The sequence below is a fragment of the Coturnix japonica genome, chromosome 4 (assembly GCF_054131305.1).
Source record: "Coturnix japonica strain WE chromosome 4, WE-NBRP24, whole genome shotgun sequence".
Lineage (NCBI taxonomy): Eukaryota > Metazoa > Chordata > Aves > Galliformes > Phasianidae > Coturnix > Coturnix japonica.
Window position 1 is genome coordinate 56305154 of NC_140666.1, and position 20229 is coordinate 56325382.

A 20229-nucleotide genomic window follows, 5' to 3' on the forward strand; every position below is an offset into this window, starting at 1 on the left:
CCGTGACACTTGGGTCACCCTTAAGAGCCTTTCATTTGAAGACAAGGTAGATTCAGTTGACATCGGCAAAACGTATGGGAAAAGAACCAAGCAAGCCACACACATACGCACACTCGCATATGCACACACAACCTTCAAAGCTAGCGAAGTGCAGAAACACAAATGTTGTTTTATATCCTGCCTCTTGGTTTTTATTAAGAATTGAGCTCAATAGGTTCATTGCTTCAATTGACATACAATTTAACCAGCCAAGAAGTTCCATGTAGGAAAATTTAAAGTACTTTCACATGTTAATTTGGAATTCTTTAAAAAAAAAACAACAACGACAACAAAAAAACAAAACAAAAAGGAAAAACCTTGAAGTTATGGTTTCCTCCTTCACAAATATCCGCCCAAACGCTGTTAAATAAACAGGGCCTGTATCTCCTGGCACCGCTAAGCACAATGCATACATCCAATTGCAAGAACTTGCTTGACAAATAGTTAGCAGACTCAAAATTAGGTAAACTAAAGTAGAGCACAGACTAGTGGTTTTGAAGTATCAACAGGGAGTTCCTCGCTACCTGATATCCAACCAGGAGAGAAAAATAAACCTCAAGAACCCAGAATATGCACGAGTAGCTCACAACTTCTCATTGTAACAAAAGAACTCGAGAGCCATTTTCATTAATTAATATATTTTCTGCATTATAGTTAACATATGTACTTTCTTCGCGTCATCCTTATTTCGTTAAGTATTGATATTTTGTTATATTCAGACATGAGTACATTTTCAAAGTCTTTTTTGCAATAAATATCATAAAATAATAGAGATTCACATAATAAATATTCTTTACAATAAAAAAAGTTTTAACAGACTTTTGTCTTAAAAATAGTTGGGATTCAACTTTGTGTTCTATACATAAAATATACAAAAAAAGGACCACAATTTGTGGCTAAGGCAATAAAACAGGGAACAGAATAAAATTATAAAGTACAGAGCAGAGCTAAAAAAAAAAAATAAACCACTAAACAAGAGAATGACGAGAAACATTAAAGACTCGAGAACATTTAGGTGACTCAATGACACCTGAAGGCTGTCTGGGTACATGAACACCACCAACTTTAATATCGGCGTGATACTGATGGACTAAAACAACAACAGGAGGAGGGTGGAGTGAGCAATATCCTTCAAAGATTTGACAGCTAGAGAAAAACGAGTACGGTTGCAGCCATAATGTCTCCAATATGAAGATCTACATAGCGTAGCAAAAACTGAAGTTGTGTTAAGAAAAAAACAAAGCAATAGGAGCAATTGGCCAACTCTCAGGACTGAGAATATCGTAGAAGTTACAAGAGGAGGAAAACAAACAAGCCAAAAAAGCAGGCTGCTTACTAAGGAATCAGGCCTTTAGTTTGGTAGAGCCTTACATCCCTTTCCGGAAAGAACACAGACAAGAAGTTATTTCACAATCCAGCTCACTCATGAGAGTTATTCCTTGGAGGTACCCAAGGGGGTTAGAGGGGAAAAAAAAAAATAGCTGAGAATGAAAAACATCTTTGGGAAGATATTCAGAACAAGAAGCTGCAAGAGCCAAATGAGCCCTCACTGTCTCTTTCAGGAGTGGTTCAGTTACAGACTCAGAAGACTCTGCCAAAGTGGGTGGCAGACGCAGATACCAAGTCCACACTTACCAAAGAGCAGCAAATGACTATACGTAAAACACTCCACACTCGGTTGACTCAATTAGAGGAGAAGAACAAAGATTCAAAGGGAATAATTTGTGTATGTGAAGCAGGGCAAGGGGGGTGGGGGTGAAAGAAAGCAGCCCCCCTACACACCCCTAAAGGGGGGGAGGGAAGAAAAAAAAAAAATATATATATTTATATATATCAGCTACAACCTGAAAAATCAAACATTGGAGGAAGTAAACCTCCCTCCAAAAATCATGACGGCTTGCCCTGACCCCGAGAGGGGCAGCTCTCCAGTTTACAATAGACAGTGTTGGAGTTCTTGCATCGGCAGCCCGGACGATTGATGCGGTCGTAACACCCTCGACACAGTTTTAGGCATCCTTTTGCAGGAGGGTAACAGAGCAAGCAAGGCAAAAACAAGGACATGGCTCCCATGCACAGGTACCTAGAACAGCAATGTGACTGGGAGCAAGAGCAGGGATTATCCGCGTATGAGTCCCCTTCATCGTCGTTAGAACAGTGGTAGAAGATCCCTTTGACCAAACACATGCAGGTGCCATACTCCACCATGCTCTCCGCGGAGCACAAGCACTGCCGGTTGCAGGCCAAGCAAGAAGGCAAGGCCCTCGGGGCTGTGCATTCACCACATTTGCACTTGCCACACTGTTCGCAGATAAACTTGTGCTGTGTCAAGTCCTCTTTCAACGGACCCTTCAGATCATCTACAATCAACGACGACTGCTTGGGTTGCGTCTGGATTGTCCGCTCGGACCTGTGGCCTGAACCCGGCCACGATGGAGGCGACCGTCCCAACAGCCCTTGCTCCGAAGAAGCGCTGCTGTTGCTCCCAGAGCTGGCCGCGCTCCCCGTGCTGGTTGATCTGCTCAAAACAGGAACCCTCGCATTATGCTGATGTGCCACGTGCCCCACGTGGTTGGGTCTGTGTTCGTAATTGTTATTCACATTAATCGGTATGATTTCATGAGTCCTTTCGTGCTTCTCTTGCCTCGGTGCTGTCCGCGGGCCAGACTTTTTCACCACAGATGGACCTTCAGTGTAATCATTGCTGCCACGGATCGCCTTGATCTGGTCCAGTGACAAGATAGCCGCAGGCTGGCTCTCCCGCTCATACTCCAGCCGCTGCCGGCTGTCCAGAGGGGGCTGCTGAATCACCACCAGCGAACCACCACTGCCGTGCTGGCTTTGGGGCTCCATCTGTAGTGATCTCTACTTCTGGCATTCAGCAGGAACCTGGCATGCATCTGAAATCCTAGAATAATAACGAGAAGACAGGAGGTATAAATAAACACCGCTTGTGTACATATATACACGCATACACAAGATCAAGCACAAAAGAGGAACAAAGAACAGGATACCGTCTGAAAATAAAATTGCTATAGCAAACCACAAATTGCCCAAGCCACCTGGTGCCGATCTCTTTCAGCAGGGGATTACAGCAACGCTGAGGATCTGGCCAAAGTCCAGCAGTGAGGAAAGCCCGGGCATGGCATCATAGGTGAGGAATGCTGGAGGAGACCCCTCGCCATTCAAATGAAAACTCAGAAAGAAAATAACTATAAAAATCACTATTAACCTGTGCGCTCACTTGGCAAGCCATACAAGTGCGTGCTTTTCGCGTGCTACCAAACTCGGGGTCTAATTAGCAACAGCAGTTCTGCCTGCCCCCAGAACTAAGCTGGACATGGGAACAAGCACTGTCAGGTCAGCGCTCTGCTGGTAGAATGAAGAGCACGCACTGTCCTCCCTTTTCTGCCTGGGTCTGCAGCACCAGAAAGCTGCAGAGATCCGCACTCCATCACATTTGGGTACGGCTCCTTCTGGAAGTGAGGTGTACGCGTAGCGGAGCCCCAAACACAGTCAGGTGGACAAAGCATTTCCTATAGGATGGAAACTTGACATCCAAACCTTACAAAGACAAAAGTGTGCAAATAGAAGCCAGCTTCAGGTCATCTCTCACCAAAGGGCAGAGCATGAATATGGATATAGAAGAATGAGACAAGCTAAGTGTCTTAGCTAACCTAAGCTATAACAAAGTTCTTTACTGAGTCTCTAGTTAAAATGGATGAGCAGATCCCTTCTCATGAGATAAACCAAATGAAAGCTTCCCATGCACAACCCTCATGGTTTATCTTTCAACTACTGACCTAAGACTGCAAACGCCGACTAGGAAAACTGCAGTGACAGCCCTGCACCCGTATAAAAGCTGCACACGAGACCCACGGAACGGCTGCCGCTCTAATACATAAAGCAAAGCAAATAAACTGTTCTCCCTTCAAAGACAGCCCAGAACAACTCGCTCCCCTTCCACCCCTGCGAGATGTGCACACCAGGGCGGACAGACGAGCACCGGGACACGCTGCAGCCCCGGCAATGAGCAGGTCCCGCAGCACAGCACGGGGCAGGCAGCTCACTGCAGCAGGTGGGGACGCATCTCTGCTGCCGACCGCTCACAGAAGCGATGCCCGCTCATAAGGATGCAAAAGTCCCCGCGCTCACCTGCCCAGCGAAGATCGCGATTCCCATTTAGGGTCAGTAGATGAAGGTAAAATCAAACGAAACGGCTCCAACGCCGCCGCGCTCTTTGCGCTTCATCACACACCACGAGCCGCGCTCTTGCCGAGCGCAGAACGCGAACCCGCGACACGCACCGAATGTAAACGGAGGCGAGAAGGGCGAGACGCACACGCAGCCCAGGCGGCCCGGAGCGAGATCCCGGGGGAGAGACACGCGATCCGCTCAGGAAACGCGACAGCCCCCGCTGCCACCTCGGGGGGACGCGGACTGACAGCACCAGCTGCGGGGCCGGGAGCGGAGAGAACGGCGAGAAAGAAGGTCAAACTGCGGCGTCGGAAGCGGCTGCCCCCCCCCGCCCCCGGCCGGGAGCACCGAGTAACAGAACGCACGCGGGGCGAGAGCGCGGCGCTGCCCCCTCCCATCCAATCCCATCCCATCCCATCCCGTCCCGTCCCATCCCATCCCATCCCATCCCGTCCCATCCCATCCCATCCCGTCCCATCCCGTCCCATCCCCGCCCCGCGGAGCTCGGGCGGCCCCGGGCGGGCGGTGCGCGGCGCCCTCTGCGAGCGGAGCGAGGAGGAAGGAAGAGGAGGGGAATTAAAAGAGGGAAAAAAAAAAAGTTATGAATGAAAACAAGGGCTGCCCCCCCTTCTGCGGGGGGAGGGCGCAGCCCGAGGTCGCTGCCGCCTCACGAGGGCGGACTTCCCGGCGTTTAAAGCGGCAGCGCCGTACGGGGATTCCCCGCCGCCGGCTCCGGGGCCTCGCGCAGCCCCTCCGGGCGGCGGCCGGCCGCTCCTTCTGGGGGCGCCTCGTTCCCGTCCCGAGTGCTCAGCCCGGCTTCCCGCCCCTCGGGCTCCGCGCTCGCTCCGCCCGTCCCGCTCCCCGCCGTCGGCGGCCGCTTTCCCCGCTCCCGGCGGTGCAGCGGGATGCGGAGGGGGCGCGCTCGGAGCGTGTGCCCGTGCCCGGCGGCACCTGCTCGGCTCCCGGCGCGTGCGTGCCGCACGCCCCCGCCTCCAGCTCCCCGCGGCTCCGACCGCGGTTCCTAACCGGCTCGGATCGCCCCCTCGGGCGGAGCGCGGAGCCGCTTCGGGCAGCTCCCCCGTCAGCCGCTCCGCTCCGCTCGGCTCGGCCGTCCCGGCGCCGAGAAAAGCCCTTGGCGTGCGCTGCGCTCCGGCCGCGCTCTCCGATCCTCCCCTCGCAGAGGCCGGGACGCGGCGTTCCGGCTCTTCCTCCGCCGTTTCGGAGCTCATTCCCCGCTCCGCACGCGGTCGCTGCAGACGGGCGCCGTGCAGCGCAGCGCGGTGCTCGCCGCGGCTCCGTATCTCCGCGCGCTGCCATGTGCCGCTGCCGGACGCTGACACGCTCCGAGCTCGCCCGCACCCCCTGCGCCGCCGCCCCCCGGCACCTGCCCCGTCTCGGCGCGGCCGGTCTCACCTGAGGGCTCGTTGGCAGCCCGCTTCCCGAGGCACATTGGCGGCCGCGGCGCGGGGTCCAGCCCGGGCAGTGCAGGCAGCCGCGCGCCGCTCCGCGCCCTCCCGGTCCCGCCGCCGTGCCGGAGTGAGGGCGGCCGCGCTCCGCCGCCTTTCAGCGCGCAGCCCCCGCCCGCCGCCCGGCCGCGCCCCCGTGATGTCAATGTGTCACCGCGCGGCGCCCCCGAAATCCCGGAGTGGACTCTCCCGCGCCCTCCCGGGAGCCGCTCCCGCCGCTCCAGCCGAGGTCACGGCCGCCGGCCTCCCGCCTCCTTCCTCCCCTCCCTCCTTCCTTCCTTCCCTTCTTCCCTCCCTCCCTCCCGCCGCGGCCATCGGCACGGCCCGGGGCGGGGCGGCTCCTCTCGGCACGGCCCCGGCCCGGCGCCTCCCGGCACGTGCTGATGCCGCCCGCCCGCCCCGCCCGCAGCTTCGGGTGGCAGCGCCGCCCGGCCGGCAGGGGGCGCCCTGCGGGAGGGGACTGCGCCGGCACAGGGGGGTCCGGAGCTTCGTGTCCCGCTGCGATCCTTCAGCCGAGGGCTTTAGAAAGCGTTGGGCTTGTAATACGTTGCCCTCGTTACCCATCCACTGGATGGCAAACTGCCCTTTGCGGGTACTGAAGGGCTCACTGCCCTCACTGCCCTACCAGGCCTGGCTCTGCAGATGTCCATGGGAAGTCTGTCACCTTTCCTACCGTGATGATGGAGAAGGTGCAGCAATGCCTTCAAAGCCATCGTCACCATGGCTGAAAGCTCTCTCTGATATATGCTACTTGAGTAACTATGGAGCATTAAAAAGCAACTACACATGGAAAAATCAGGTCGGAAAAGACTTCTAAGGTCATCGAGTCCAACCATTAACCCATCCCCACCATACCCACTGACCGTGTCCCTCAGTGCCAGGTCCACATGGTCCTTGAACATCTCTAGGGATGGTGATTCCATCACATCTCTGTGAGAAAAAGAAATTACAGAAAAAGAAATCAACATTTGGAGAGTTATAAACAGTAAAGCAACATACTGGGATGTGTGAGACTGTTAATGCCTGGCTGAACACCCCTGAAGTCTCCAGCCTGAAGAACTTCAGTCAGCTTTCTTCAGTCTTTCTCAGGAGATTCTGCCTCATTTTGTCCCAAAGCAAAAAATAAACCACATTAGGAATACCCAAAGCAGCTTAGAAGGAAGCTTCACCCAAAAGCAAACCATTGTTACAGTGCCAGTACAAAGGGATTCTGCTGTCGCTTCTTCTGTCTGCCCAGACCACACACTCGTGGTGCACTTATATTGCATTAATCTTTACTAGGCCAGTGACATCAGCATGACAATCTTAGGTGCTGCCATAAAAACAGGCCAGCTCATAGCTGATACTGCTAGGGGAGTTAAGCAATGTGACTGCCCACCCAAACCGTGCTCACACCACTGCGAGCAGAAAGCAAGAAGCTATTTTCAACAAACCCCATCTCTGTGGGCCAGTGCGCTGCATTTTAGATGTCTTTCAGTTGCCTTAAATAAAGACAGAAACAGCATTTCTGTAGGTTGTGCTCCACACAGTAATTCTCATAGCAACATTGACTGGGGGAGCATCAGAGGCAGCAGGAGGCAAACTGCAGACAGACTGCAGGTAACTGCGCTGCTGGGGCCATACAGCCAAGTATACTGCACCTAGCAACCAGCTGTCTTCTCTTAGGAGGCAGAGTGCTTTTTTCTTCCCTAGGAAACTGCAATAACAACATTGCTAAACACCTTTACTTCGTGTACATCGCTAGAGCAGGTACAACCCTAAAAAGCTATGCCAAGCGTAACAGCTTGACTTTAGACATACAATACCGGGCTTAAATGGGTCACTAAAATAATCAAGCATACTGGCAACGGTCTACTATCGCTTGGCACCAGAATTAACACTTCATCGAAACAAGGCAGAACCCTCCAGTTATATCAGGAAGGTTCTCCACACACTCGAGCAAACACGCCTGCATCTCCTGCAAGTCACCTCAGATTTTTCTTGGAAGTGATAGCAGTAAAAAGCTTTCGTTAGAAAATGGAGAGCTTAGAATTCTGGAGAATAAGTTGGCAGCTTGGAAGAAGAGTGACACACCTTATGACTACATCCTGGCACAACCTTGCTTTGAGGATTGACAGACAGACGGGAATCCAAGCTGTCCTGCAGGGAGCCTCTCTCTTCTACTGACAATAAAAGGAGTCAAGAGAGACCAGCCCTCTATGCACAAAGTTAATCCTCACGACAAACCTCTGAGAATTAGGTTCAAGAGACTGAATGATCGCTGATAGTCATGATTCAGCCCCTATTTCCACTTTCACTTGCAGGATCACTGCAGATAATCTCCTCATTCTGCACTCTTGTAGTGCTTCTCCCTCGGAGTAGATGGCTCATTTTTGTTTGTTTGTTTGTATATTTATTTTTCCTAATCCACACCCAAAAGCAACTTTCCTAATTCACTTGATTGACCTTCATTGATCGTGAACCATAGCTCTGTAAAGGTGAACTGTGATCATCCCTCTAGCTGTAATGGGCAACAGTGCTTCCATCCCACCTAGGGGTACCCTTATATTTCCCCCTAAGCAACATCTTGTATCCCATGCTAAGGCAAACATCCCAGCATAGGAGAGGGATGCATTCTCAGACCCACACATCAGCACCTCATGCCTCCCCCTCAGTGGTATGAGGTTGCTTCATCTATAAAAAGCAAAAGCCGTCCCATCTATCCTCACACGGTGTCATTTCAGACAAAACAGGTGTCCAACAGCCTATGCTTGAAGAATTCAATATTTACTGTTCCCATCACTCATCTTCTTTGGTGATAAGTATCTTAAGCCAATACGGCTTTGAGGAAACTCAGCAGAGAAAGTGTTTATCTTTGCACAAGTTATTTGTCAGTCACCTACAAACCTTCACAGCTGTAACAACAATTAGAAAGTTATACAGGAATTTAAAAGCAATTAAAAAAACAACAATGCAGATTAGCATCTAAAGCCAGATACAATTAGAAGCAAAACTGCTGTGCCAGCCTCCTTACCTGGAGAACGTGTAAGTCATGCATTCAGCCCGTGCTGTGTGGCAAGAAGCTTGCAGAGGCTGTAAGGAACAGCTGGGCTCTGCAGCTCCAAGGCCTCAGCATGTCAGAAAGTCTGACTTTGCACAAGGAGGTACTGTGCAGATATCAGCGCTGGGAAGCTCAGGACCCATGGTGTGCTCAGAGAACCTCTGAAATGCAGTGCAGGGAAACCGTGTGTTCTTTAGGAGAAGAACCACCGGCACTGTGAATTCTTAATTCTTTAGTAGGTCTACATGCACACATACATGAACACACCTTTGTACATAAATAACTACAATAACTGTTGAATGCTGCTTGTTATTGGAGGTTTTACCCATCAGCTCGTTGGAAATCTCAGCAGCCCTGTCTGAAGCATGGCACGATATAAAGATGTTCCAAAGAGCTGAAGTGAAAACCGTACCTGCCATAGTGGAGGCACACCTTGAAAGACACAGTGAGCCACTCCAGGGTAGGAAAGAGAAAGTGAAGGAGGTTGTGAGGTTGCATTTCCGATCACGCTTTCTGCTAGACAGGTTGACCTTTATCTGAGATCAAAGGGACCAGCGGCTGGGGATTTCTCCAGCTACCGTGCAGAGAGTGTTCTCAGAGCTGTGTGAAGAAGCGCAGCCACGTACAGCCACTGCTCTGTGCCGTCAGCGCATGGGCTGGGGGCAGGCACACAGGAAATTCTCAGTTGCGAATACAATCTCGACTTTTCTCTTTAGAAGATAACATCAGTTTTTCTTAGAGGCAGATAGTACGAGGCAGCAGCCAGGCAAACCTCCGAGAACAAAGGACTGAACCTCAACTTGAACCTGCTTTGTGAGCACGTGAACACTGAATCAAAGTGCAGGGGGAAGTGCTGCAGAGCGAGGGGTTTGCTGCATGCCCACGTTTAGCACCAGTCGGAGAGAAAGAAAATCCAAAGGTGCAGTAAGTTTGGCTTGGCAACGTGCAGCCCTTCCCATCTCTTGCACCAAATGAGACAAAGCAGTGTTTTCTGTGCATATTTCTCCCAGCCTCAGTCAGCAGTTGTGTGCTGGGGTTAAGGATACCTCCTAGCTATTTCTAAATCACTGAAAACTATGTTTTGTAAATGAGGTTCACTGAGAAACACTGGGGTAGGCTGCAACTCAGGTAGCACCTATATCATTTTTTAGCCTTCCCCTGTGGTAGTTTGTAGGGCTGCCTTGCTTTCGCTGTGAAGAATTAGCAAAGTAACATTTGTTGCCAAAAATGCAACTGAAGACAAGCAGCACTGAAGAAAAGTGGTAGGAATGACAGCACATCTGCAGAGACACCTAACAAGAAGCAAAACAGTTTGCTCTTCAAAGTACTAAGGCACAGCGTGTCTGTTCACTGCTTGCTATTTGCTTGCCCTGTAGGGAACTGATATGTTCACTTTTCCCCTTCAGAAAGTCACATTTATTCTTTCTGTTCAGTTTCTTTCTCTCTCGGAGGACTGCCTCTTAAGACCTCGTGTTTAGCTGCTGCGTTCATTGCCTGGCCTTACACAAGATGATTCAGTGCAAGGAGGAAACCTGGGTAATTTAATTTCTGTAGCCGTATGAGTTTAAGTAGTTCCTTAAGCCTGCTTTTCCTTTTCTCTTGCTTTCTCCTACAGCTGAGTTAGGTAACAAACAGGTAGAGCTACAAAGCTTCTCACAGAGGGATTAAGCGCTGTAGATCTAGCTGCGTAAGTATGTGCTGAGAGCTGACTGAAAGGAGGTGGCTGTTTTAATTATAGCTGATAAAATACTAGCCAGAGGAAATCCACCATGACTGAATAATAGCCTTGCTCTTCAAAAACAACCGAGGAACAAACCTTTCCCATTTCTGTTCAAGAAGTGGCCACTCCCTGGGTGTGGACTGTATTATCACAGGAAGAGGGAAAGCTCTGTGCTAATTTAAAGACATTGCAGTGTGCATGTTTTTATTAGCTCACCGCTTGTGGAAACTCGGCTGTTGGTACCTCAGCACATCTCTAGGAATGCCGACTGTTTATCGGGTTGTGCAATCTGTCACTGCCCGTTGAAGGAGGTCTCAGGAGCAGCATTTCTAATTTGATGTGAAAATATACATGGAAACCTGAGACTGCTTTTAGCAAGAATGATGGGGCTGGCCCAATGAACACAATCTCTTTTGTTGTTCTCGAGAACAGTGTGTCAACAACTAAGTTCAGATTCCCTCTGCAGCTTCAACAGCTTCTGTAGGGAAGCTGTAACTTATGTCTATGTCACATTCTTGGTTCTGCCTTACCAGCTGAAAGCTATTTCAATGAGATTTTAAGATACAGCCTTCAGTTCCCTGGAATGCAAGAAGGGAGGAAGTTGATCCACAGATCCCTCAGAAGTTTGTACTGAGAGATGGGTTTTCTTTCACTGACACTTCTCCCTCTGCACCTTACTACTGGTAATTGTGCCTTTGAAAATGCATATCTGGAGAACCAACTCTCACATAGACACGGCACTGTCTGCAGAAGACAGACATCTATGCATAAACACATACACACACATATATATACATACACACACACACATACATACATACATACATATATATACATACACACATCTATACATAAACACATACATATTCATCTATACATAAATATTAACCCTCAAGGGCTTTTGTTTCGAAAAGGTCAGATTTCTCTTGCTGAAAGTGACTTGACAATAAAGAACACATCACTGCACATATGGCAGCGTTACTGATGGAAAACCTCTCGTTTCCATTGCAGCGGGAGGCAGGACAGGGATGACATGGGAACTGTGCTGCTCAGTTTGTGCATGGGCTGATACAAAAGTCTGTGCGTAAAGACCACATCTCCTATTGAGACATAACTCTTTGCATCATCTCAAAGCCTAATTAGGATCTTGTACCTACTTATTCCCAAGTTCAAAAAGCTGAAGCTCATTGGTTTTGAAAGTTATTCAGAAAATGGAGTAATAACCTTCTGAAACACTACAGTGGTCAGCACTACCACAAAATGAACATTTTTGGACCACTGCTATAATACTTAAGTATTCACATGGCTGTTGCTTTACTGTTGCTTACAGCTGTTTGCGCATGGAATAATCGAGCCCCAGAGAAAGATCTGAATAAGTAGAAAAATATGAATTGTGCCCAGCTGAATGATTAAGAACTTCATCCAATGGAAGAAATGAAAAATACAGAATGCATTCCCTTTTCCAGCATTCTTACTGAGCATGTTCCCACTGGTTCTTGTCTTAGCTTAGAAATGTGGACATCACTGCCTGACTGAACTCAGAGTTCACAGTTATTTCCTGTCCTGTTGTTAAGTAAATAAAGGGAAAAAAAAACCAACCCAGCTCCCTGGTGGGCTCCACTCTGTTATGCACAGCAAACCAGCCAGAGACCTCAGAGTATTCAATAAGGTCTTCAGCTTCAGCACATATCAGGGTCAACTGCTGCTTATATCTGTATCTCTCAAAGTTCTGAGATAGCTCCCATTGCCAGGAGTAGATTTCTGTGCTGCAGAGGATAATTATGAAAACATCAGTCTGTTAGAACTTAAACATCACTCTTCTCCTATAGCTAAGATTGCTTATCTGATGCTTCTCCAAATGCCTCATTAAAAACAAACAAATAAATAAATAAACAAAGGCCTATCATATTCTTGTATATATAAAAGATATACATATTGCTACCGTATTCTGAGCTTTTGATGCTAGTACGGTACAGATTGCCCACTGAGACCTTCAAAAGACAGTGGTTTTATCACATAAATGGATGGGGAAAAAAGCATGAAAAGTAAACAGAAAACAAACATTTCAGAGCTGGATTGGTGTCAAGAATTAAAACTACCATTCTTTTCTAAACTTAACACACACACAGAAAAAGAATAATCATTTGAGCCAATTACAATTACTCCCATAGACTCATCAGCTCCTGTTGACTTAATTTTGCTGGGTGCCAACTGCTTTAAAAATAAATAAAATCTCAGCACTTCTTAGAAAACCAAAGAATCAATTGCTTAAGAGTCTTTCCTAAGGTAGGAAGGGAGATTTAACCTCCTGGGGCAGACCTTGAAAACACTGACTTATACAAGAGTTTATGAAACATACCACCAAAGCACTAAATGGTACCAAGTAAATTCTGTGGCAGTTATCATTCTCAATTGGATTAAATTACTAATATTACAATGACAATGATCTTCATAGCGATCAGTTTAAAAATGGGCATTCAAAAATGTTTCAGAAATGTTTCAAGTATGCAAAATAATTATTTATATAATATATAATATAAATCACCTGCAGGGATTTATACCAACCTCTGGATATGATATCCTTATCACATCAAAGAAGAAGCATTCTAAAAGGAGCATGGATACACAAGAAATAAGACCTTGAAGCCAGTCTTCCACTCTGGGGTAAGACTGAAAAGTCAAACTGGCAAACAGAGATATGTCAATAAAAGCCTATTTAATCTCAAGTGCATTTGTAGGTTCCTTGCCAACTGCTGCTTGGAAACCCTGCCTGCAGCAGGAGGGTTGGAACTAGATTGCTTTGACATCTCTTCCATCTCATGCCATTCTGTGATTCTATAGCTTCTGGAGTTCTCAGTGCTGTGGACATTACCGATATTAAATGCATTTTTAATACTGGTAAAAACATGTCATATTGCCTCTCTGAATGGTAAAATTAGTGGACAAAGCTTTAGCTATTTAAAGCCAGTCAGATTTAAATGCCAGTCTAGTGGGTCCTGAAGCAGGTCCATAATACAGAGCAAGACCCACAGCTTAGGAAACCTCATGGACGTTTAGAGCTAACACGATAGGCACGTTGTTTTGTCTTGTTCCCAATAGATTTCCTGACAAAGATAATTACCCAAATGTGAACCTCTGAGGAAAACAAAAGAGAGCTTTTCGTGAAGTATTTTACAGTTGTAAGCACGAGCCAATTCTTACAACATTCAATACACACTCATTGTTTTCAATGGAAAGTTGGATTGTGCCCTATTTTTGCAAAACCAAATGCAGTATAATTTTTTTTCAATGTACTTTTACACAATTTGCTCTCTCCAAAGAGGACCTGATACGTTTATCAGAAGAATGGTTTGGTCATATGCAAATAAAAGTAGATGAGTCAAATCCTGACCGGACAACATCCTCATCCAGCTCCCTGTGGCACAGCTCTCCCCCTGTCTTTACAGGAAAGCACTCCTCAGTGACGGCTGGCGGATGTTACTGTGCTACATGTTCATTTGATGAAACACGCCATCTTTCAGATCACTTCCACATCACAAATACTTTCAGCACCGCTTTCTGCTCTGCTGAGCTGCGTCCGGGAAGACGATCCCTTCTGACAGCAGATGGAAAAGGAGGCAGAACAAGACAAGAGGAAAGGTGGAAAGGACAAAAACAAAAGATGATGAAAGCTCAGCAGAAGGAGTAGATCAATAATGTTGGACTTATCTTTTTGGCAGTAATGCACTAAGCTCTCGTTCCACATTTCACAAAGGAAGCATGAATAATTCCAGTACTGTCAGCACCTTTCCACCATGCTTCATACCACTGTGCTCCAAGAGGGGAGATAAGCGAACAGCTTCTAGGTATAAAAGAGGCAGGGACTGAGCTCCTGGACGATACCTCTGTGGTATGGTCCATGTACTGCGTTACTAGCAGTCATTAAATTCATCACTGCAACTGTAAGCAACACAGCAAACACAAATTGATAGGTACTGTATATGTAACCAACAGGCTCATAAACACACTTGGCTGTTCCCACAGCATTGCTGAGTCCAGCTGAGAGAAGTGAGAATGCTTTTGAGCACAATCTTCAAGAGCAATGCTTACTTAGGGAATTAATATACCTAGAAGCTTTTCAAAATGCCACTTAATGTCAAAAGTGAAATGAGATTGCATTGGGAAGTCCACTGCCTGTGATAAGGCATTAGAAGTCACTTGCACAGAGGGCTTGTTTCACCAGTAGGCATTCCAAGGAGAGAGCCTCCATTACTACTTTCAGCACTCCATATCACAGCAAGACTTTAGTCAGACTACATTCTGTTCTAACTTCTTCTTTCACTGTTTCCCCACCCAGCTTCATACAAATTCTTACAAAGGTTATGTACAGACTTGTACAAAATTGAGACTGACACTGGCTGCTGGAGAGTTTCCCGGAGCAAGTTAAACAGAGATTATATAACATGTTAAATCTGTGTTGTTGTTGTTGTTGTTGTTTTAATACAGTTATTATAGTACTAGTTTCTTCTTCCTAGCTTAACCTTTCAACCACCCTTTCAAATAGTTGTGTTTTGTAGAGATTAAAAACCTGAGGTTATTATACACATCTTGTTTGCAGCTATTACATAACACAGAGCAAATGCATTAAAAGTGGGGGGTCTTAGCAAGTTGCAACAACCATTATTTTCTTTCCATATATGCTACTGTGAAAGTCATGGGGAGTGGGAGGAAATCTTTCTTGTAGTTGATATAAAAGCAGAAGCACAAAGCTAGTACAGAACCTGACTTCTACTCTCTATTTTCTAATCAGAGATGTCAAAAGCTGCATCCATCTATCCATCCAGAGACCACTTGCTCCAGTGCATGCCAGATGAGAAGTCACAAGCTCCACAGGTTCTTAGCTCACTTCCAAACAGAATTCAAAACTTCTGCTTCATCTCAGCTGTTGTGTCTCCCGTGGTCCCCAAGATAACGTCATAGGATAAATTCAGCTTAAAATTACAGCGCACTAGTAACAGTAGAAGGTACTGGCTATTCCCAAAACGTCAAGCTAAAGAGTCCAATCCTGACAGAAACCATTTCAAGGTGTAGAGCGCATCTTTGTGCAAAGCCATCTCCAAGACACCAATCAAATAAACAGTTCCGAAAGCATACACAGAGCAAAGTAGGCCTCACTTCGTTCTGAAGGAATCCCCAGGAAAAACCCGGTTGCTTTTCTTGGATGTTCTTGAGAGTCACACACTTTCAGACAGCATGCAGTAACACGGAACTTTCTTTTTGAAATTAATCTATGGAGGTTTTTTCTTACAGCACTGGGGCTTTTCTTTTTTTTAGGACTAGGGTAAAACATGTCAGCTCTAAGGATGGGGAAAAAAAAAAGCCTAAGATTTACAAACACCCCTCTTCTCCAGCTGATGCTCACTTACAAGGTTGATTTTGTCATCACACCGTGCCAGCATCTTCCCGAATTCAGAATACATCATCTCGCGTTAACTTAAGATAGTCACTATGGATATGCCAGGGTGGATGCTTAAGTACAAACTGCCTACAACTTGTTTGGTCAGTGTGGCAGAGCTTGCCAGCAGGAATGGCCACAGGAACGGCCCAGGGCATTGCCTCAGTTTCTCCTGAAGCCATTAGCTCTGCTTCAGCCCCTATCAGTGCTGTTCTGGGACCTTACTCCGACTGTCTCACAGTTGAAAGTCAGCTGCATTCCCTTGTTTCACAGGGCCCAAGGTTCTAACCTCACATCTGCTTAGCATGTTATTTTCCACAAAGCAACCATCTCCTATCACATGATCTCAGGGGAAAACCACGTAAACTTCCATGAAAAACAGCAGGGAGGTACGAAACGGCCCGCTGGAGGTACTGGATCCTTTTGATGGCTACAAATACTCGTAGGAAAATAAAACTTCTTTGAGCTTAATGATGTACTGTGGGCTTTTCTTCTCCATCTCATTGTTTTTTCATGTAGAGTTTAGAAATAAACAATGAGCACACTTAGAAGGAGGAAGTTTTCCACACATGCTTTCTATTAATTTTATTTCCTCCACAGATTTTCTCATAGTTTTACTCACCAACGTTTTCCTTCTGTTCTCATTGAGGAAAACAGGCAGAATTTCCCTCCTTTCCCCACTAGTTGCTACTAAATTTCTAGAAGATCCAGAAGACATTTCATTTTAACATAAAAAAAAAAAAAAAAAGAAAGAAAAGAAAGAAAAAGGTTTTTGCAGCAGTGCTGACTGCTGCCAAATAATTATTTAATAATTATAATGAAATATTTCCAAGAGGAAAAAAATCTGTAAAAATACCATGATTTCATTCCATTCTAGCCACAACAGGTACAAGCAATGCAAGGAAGTAACCCATAGTGCTGTACAGGTTGGCTGAGAAGGGATTTTATTCTATTATTTATTTACTCCAATGAAAAGATGACACTGGAAGATGACATCTGGGGACTGGCTCTCACCTCAGGGATAGAATTCCATGAAGGCCACCTCTCTGCACTACCCAGAGACTGTGAGACCAATGCAGAAGCCAGTGGGTTTGGCCTAGGACAGCTTAATCATGGAATGGCCTGGGTTGAAAAGGACCACAATGATCACTGAGTTTCAACCCCCTGCTATGTGCAGGGTTGCCAACCACCAGACCAGGCTGCCCAGAGCCACATCCAACCTTGTCTTGAATGCCTCCAGGGATGGGGCATCCACAACTTCCTTGGGCAACATGTTCCAGTGCATCACCACCCTCTGCGTGAAAAACTTCCTCCTAATCTCTAACCTAAACCTTCCCTGTCTCAGTTTAAAACCATTCCCCCTTGTCCCATCACTGTTCACCCTCGTAAACAGCCGTTCCTCCTCCTGTTTAAATACTCCCTTCAAGTACTGGGAGGCTGCAATGAGGTCTACTCAGAGCCTTCTTTTCTCCAAGCTAAACAAGCCCAGTTCCCTCAGCCTTTCCTCACAGGAGAGCTGCTCCAGCCCTCTGATCATTTTAGCAGCTCTCCTCTGGACCCACTCTAAGAGCTCCACATCCTTCCTGTACTGGGGGCCCCAGGTCTGGACACGGTTGTCCAGATGGCGCCCCACAAGAGCTGGGTAGAGGGGGACAATCACTTCCCTCTCCCTGCTGGCCACCCCTTTTTTAATGCAGCTCAGAATGTAGCTGGATTTCCAGGCTGCAAGCTAACACTGCTGGCTCATGTCCAACTTAATCTTGGATTTGATTTTACTTTGAAAGAAAGAAAAAATGAATCATAATCTCAACTTAAGTATTTGAGAGTCAGGCTCCAGAAGCACATTTGCTAATCCAGCGCTGATAAGGTTAATGAGATCAAAGCCAGACCCCACTGAGTGTTTAACAGAGATGCTTCCTAACATGGGTCAGGGTGACTACAGCTGTGTGTCACAAACACACCGAAATCAGCATCAAGATGACACAGATCAGCCCTTGCTCTGATTACACTCGCTACTCCCACTTTCTGCCTCCCACCGACTCCCTCAGCCCCTATCATTCCAAACTAAAATCAGTGAGTGTTTGATTTCAGGGCAGAAATTCATACAGTCATCTTCAAACATTGTGTCCGTCTCCTCTCCTCCCCAGCCCCCACTGTTAGGCAGTGAGGGCTCCTTGGGCTCTGCTTCAGGCACTTACCTTCTTATCCAGCAGGCAAACCAAAGTCCAATCCCTTCAATTCTGTGATTCGGCGAAAAACTCAGACCCTCAGCAGTCAAGTATGCAGGGAGCAGCTCTCCCACCATCTTCTTTTAAGTCTCCCCAGCAAGCACGGAGGGGCCTAACAAAGCTCTATGCAGCCAATTGTGTTATCAAGGCACTTGGCACTACCAGCTGACCCTCGATTGCTATTCATCCCTCGGGAAAATAAAACACCCTTTTGTAGTGAAAGTGTAACCGGTTACTATGATGCGTTACATTAACAAAAGCAGCTTTTTACCAAAATTACGGATGATGAAAGCCTGGATGTGGGCTCAGACCAAGGGAACCAGTTGTTTCTACACGTTTCAGACAGCTTAACCAAGATTTCCACGACACTAAGAAGAAAGAGGTGGATGAGTTATGTTACATGTTTGTACAAAAAACAGCAGTGAGTTCTGTAAACCAAATTTCAAGGATTTTCTGTCACAGAGATTTTTTGTGTGGCAGCATCCTGTGCACAGCACCGTAATCTCAGTATTCATGGGATCTCTGGTATTTTTGTGCTTTGCTTGAAATCAACACAGAATTTTTTAATATGATTTTCTATTTTTACTTTTTCTTTTCTAGGGGTCCTGCTTATTAAAAAGCATAACCATCTGAAAGATAGAATCTGTAGGGTAGAAGGGTAGAGCTTGCTGATTTGGTGGAGTAATCACCATTTAGTTGGTGAGGAAGCATGCCAGCACATTCAAGGTTGTATTTGTGTTCTAATCTACTTAAGCACCCCTTGGCCTTCACACCCGCAGCCCTGTTTACGGATCCCTCACTCTCAAGGCAACAGCTCTCCATTAAAGCTGCGGTGCCCAGGTTTGGGCTGTGGCAGTGCAGCCAGGGGGACATTCACCTGAAAGGAGCCCAATGACTTTGGTCACCTCACCTTACTGCACCCAACACATCCAGCTCCCAGCTAACACAGCAATCCAAACGCCACGGAGATGCCTCATGCATAACAACGTGAGGCCAAATGGACACAATTCATATCCTCAGCTTTGGGAAAGCTCGCTGACAGAGAAGCTGCTTTCCATGGCATTAAGCAGAGAAGGCTGGACGGGAGCAGCTACCCTGTGTGAAACCTGAAGCACTCTCCAGCAGTGTAGAGAAAAGACATGACCTCATTGTTCCACAACCCAGATAATCCATTCCTGGATAAAGCGAGAGACAATGAGTGTTTCACCTTGAAGGTTATCAAAGAGTTTGCCACTCTCCATGGAGGCGTTTGCTTCCCCAGACAGGGATGTGAGAACTTCTCTGTGTTAGTGAAAGAGACGAAGCCATCAAGGGGTTGTGGCTGAGACCACACAGCCAGGCCATACAGGCACAGGTACTGAGAATGGCAGCGTGTCCTGGCCTATTCATGCACACAGGATGGAGGCATGTCTCTCTGAAAGTAATGCCACATATTTGCACAGAAACAACAACAGCTACAAAGAACATAACAACACTATTTGATAGAGCAAATTCTCAGCCACCCTTTTTCAACATAGTCATCACCACCAGCTATGCATTTTTGCCAGCGATGAACAACGGCCTGCATGCTGTGCTGAATCACTACCTGAGACTTCTCATCCCTCTCCAATGACTGCAAAGGGAAGTGAGAACCTCCTCCTTCCTCCAGCCTCATGGTGAGTGGAATCCAAGCCTTTCTGCTACGGGTTTCACACAGCCACATGCAGGCAATGCACTAGCTTCAAATTTTGCTGAAAAGACCCCAAATCTGTTTGAGCATTGGCTCAAGGGGAAGGAATGTCATCTGGTTGCCATTGCCTTCCCTCGCAGCACCTGCGCTCCTGCTGGAGTCCTGCCATGTGAGCACAGAGCAAGACTCTTCCCGCATCGCTGCACTCTTTGGCGGATGGGTTAACAGAGAAAACACGTCTCCTTCTGCTGTCAGAACACTGCAGGTGCTGGGTTTAAGTCTGCAGGCAAGAATGACACCATTTAAAGTACTTAGCAAAGAATACACAAAGCCCTGGAGAAAATGCATGGCCTGGTTTCCTACAGAAAAATTTAATAAATGAACAGGCAGAAGTTGCAGAAGGAGCAGACAAAATCCAATATTAGGGGCAGCTTTCTGC

General features: G+C 47.1%; 1 protein-coding gene across 6 annotated transcripts; it reads right to left on the minus strand.

Moving 5' to 3' along the window:
- Positions 1-660: 660 nt before the first annotated feature.
- SPRY1 (sprouty RTK signaling antagonist 1) lies at positions 661-18225 on the minus strand. Of its 6 annotated transcripts, XM_032444382.2 has the most exons (3): positions 18092-18225; positions 6563-6629; positions 661-2944 (listed from the first exon to the last, which is right to left on the minus strand). In XM_032444382.2, the coding sequence occupies exon 3, from the start codon at positions 2887-2889 to the stop codon at positions 1927-1929; it is 963 nt and encodes a 320-aa protein (XP_032300273.2). In that variant the 5' UTR covers positions 2890-2944; positions 6563-6629; positions 18092-18225; the 3' UTR covers positions 661-1926. The 6 variants fall into 6 exon arrangements, with proteins under 6 accessions (XP_032300273.2, XP_015717355.2, XP_032300272.2 ...); XM_015861869.3 differs by lacking the exons at positions 6563-6629; positions 18092-18225 and adding an exon at positions 5647-5791; XM_032444381.2 differs by lacking the exons at positions 6563-6629; positions 18092-18225 and adding an exon at positions 4192-4614.
- Between the last annotated feature and the right edge of the window lie 2004 nt (positions 18226-20229).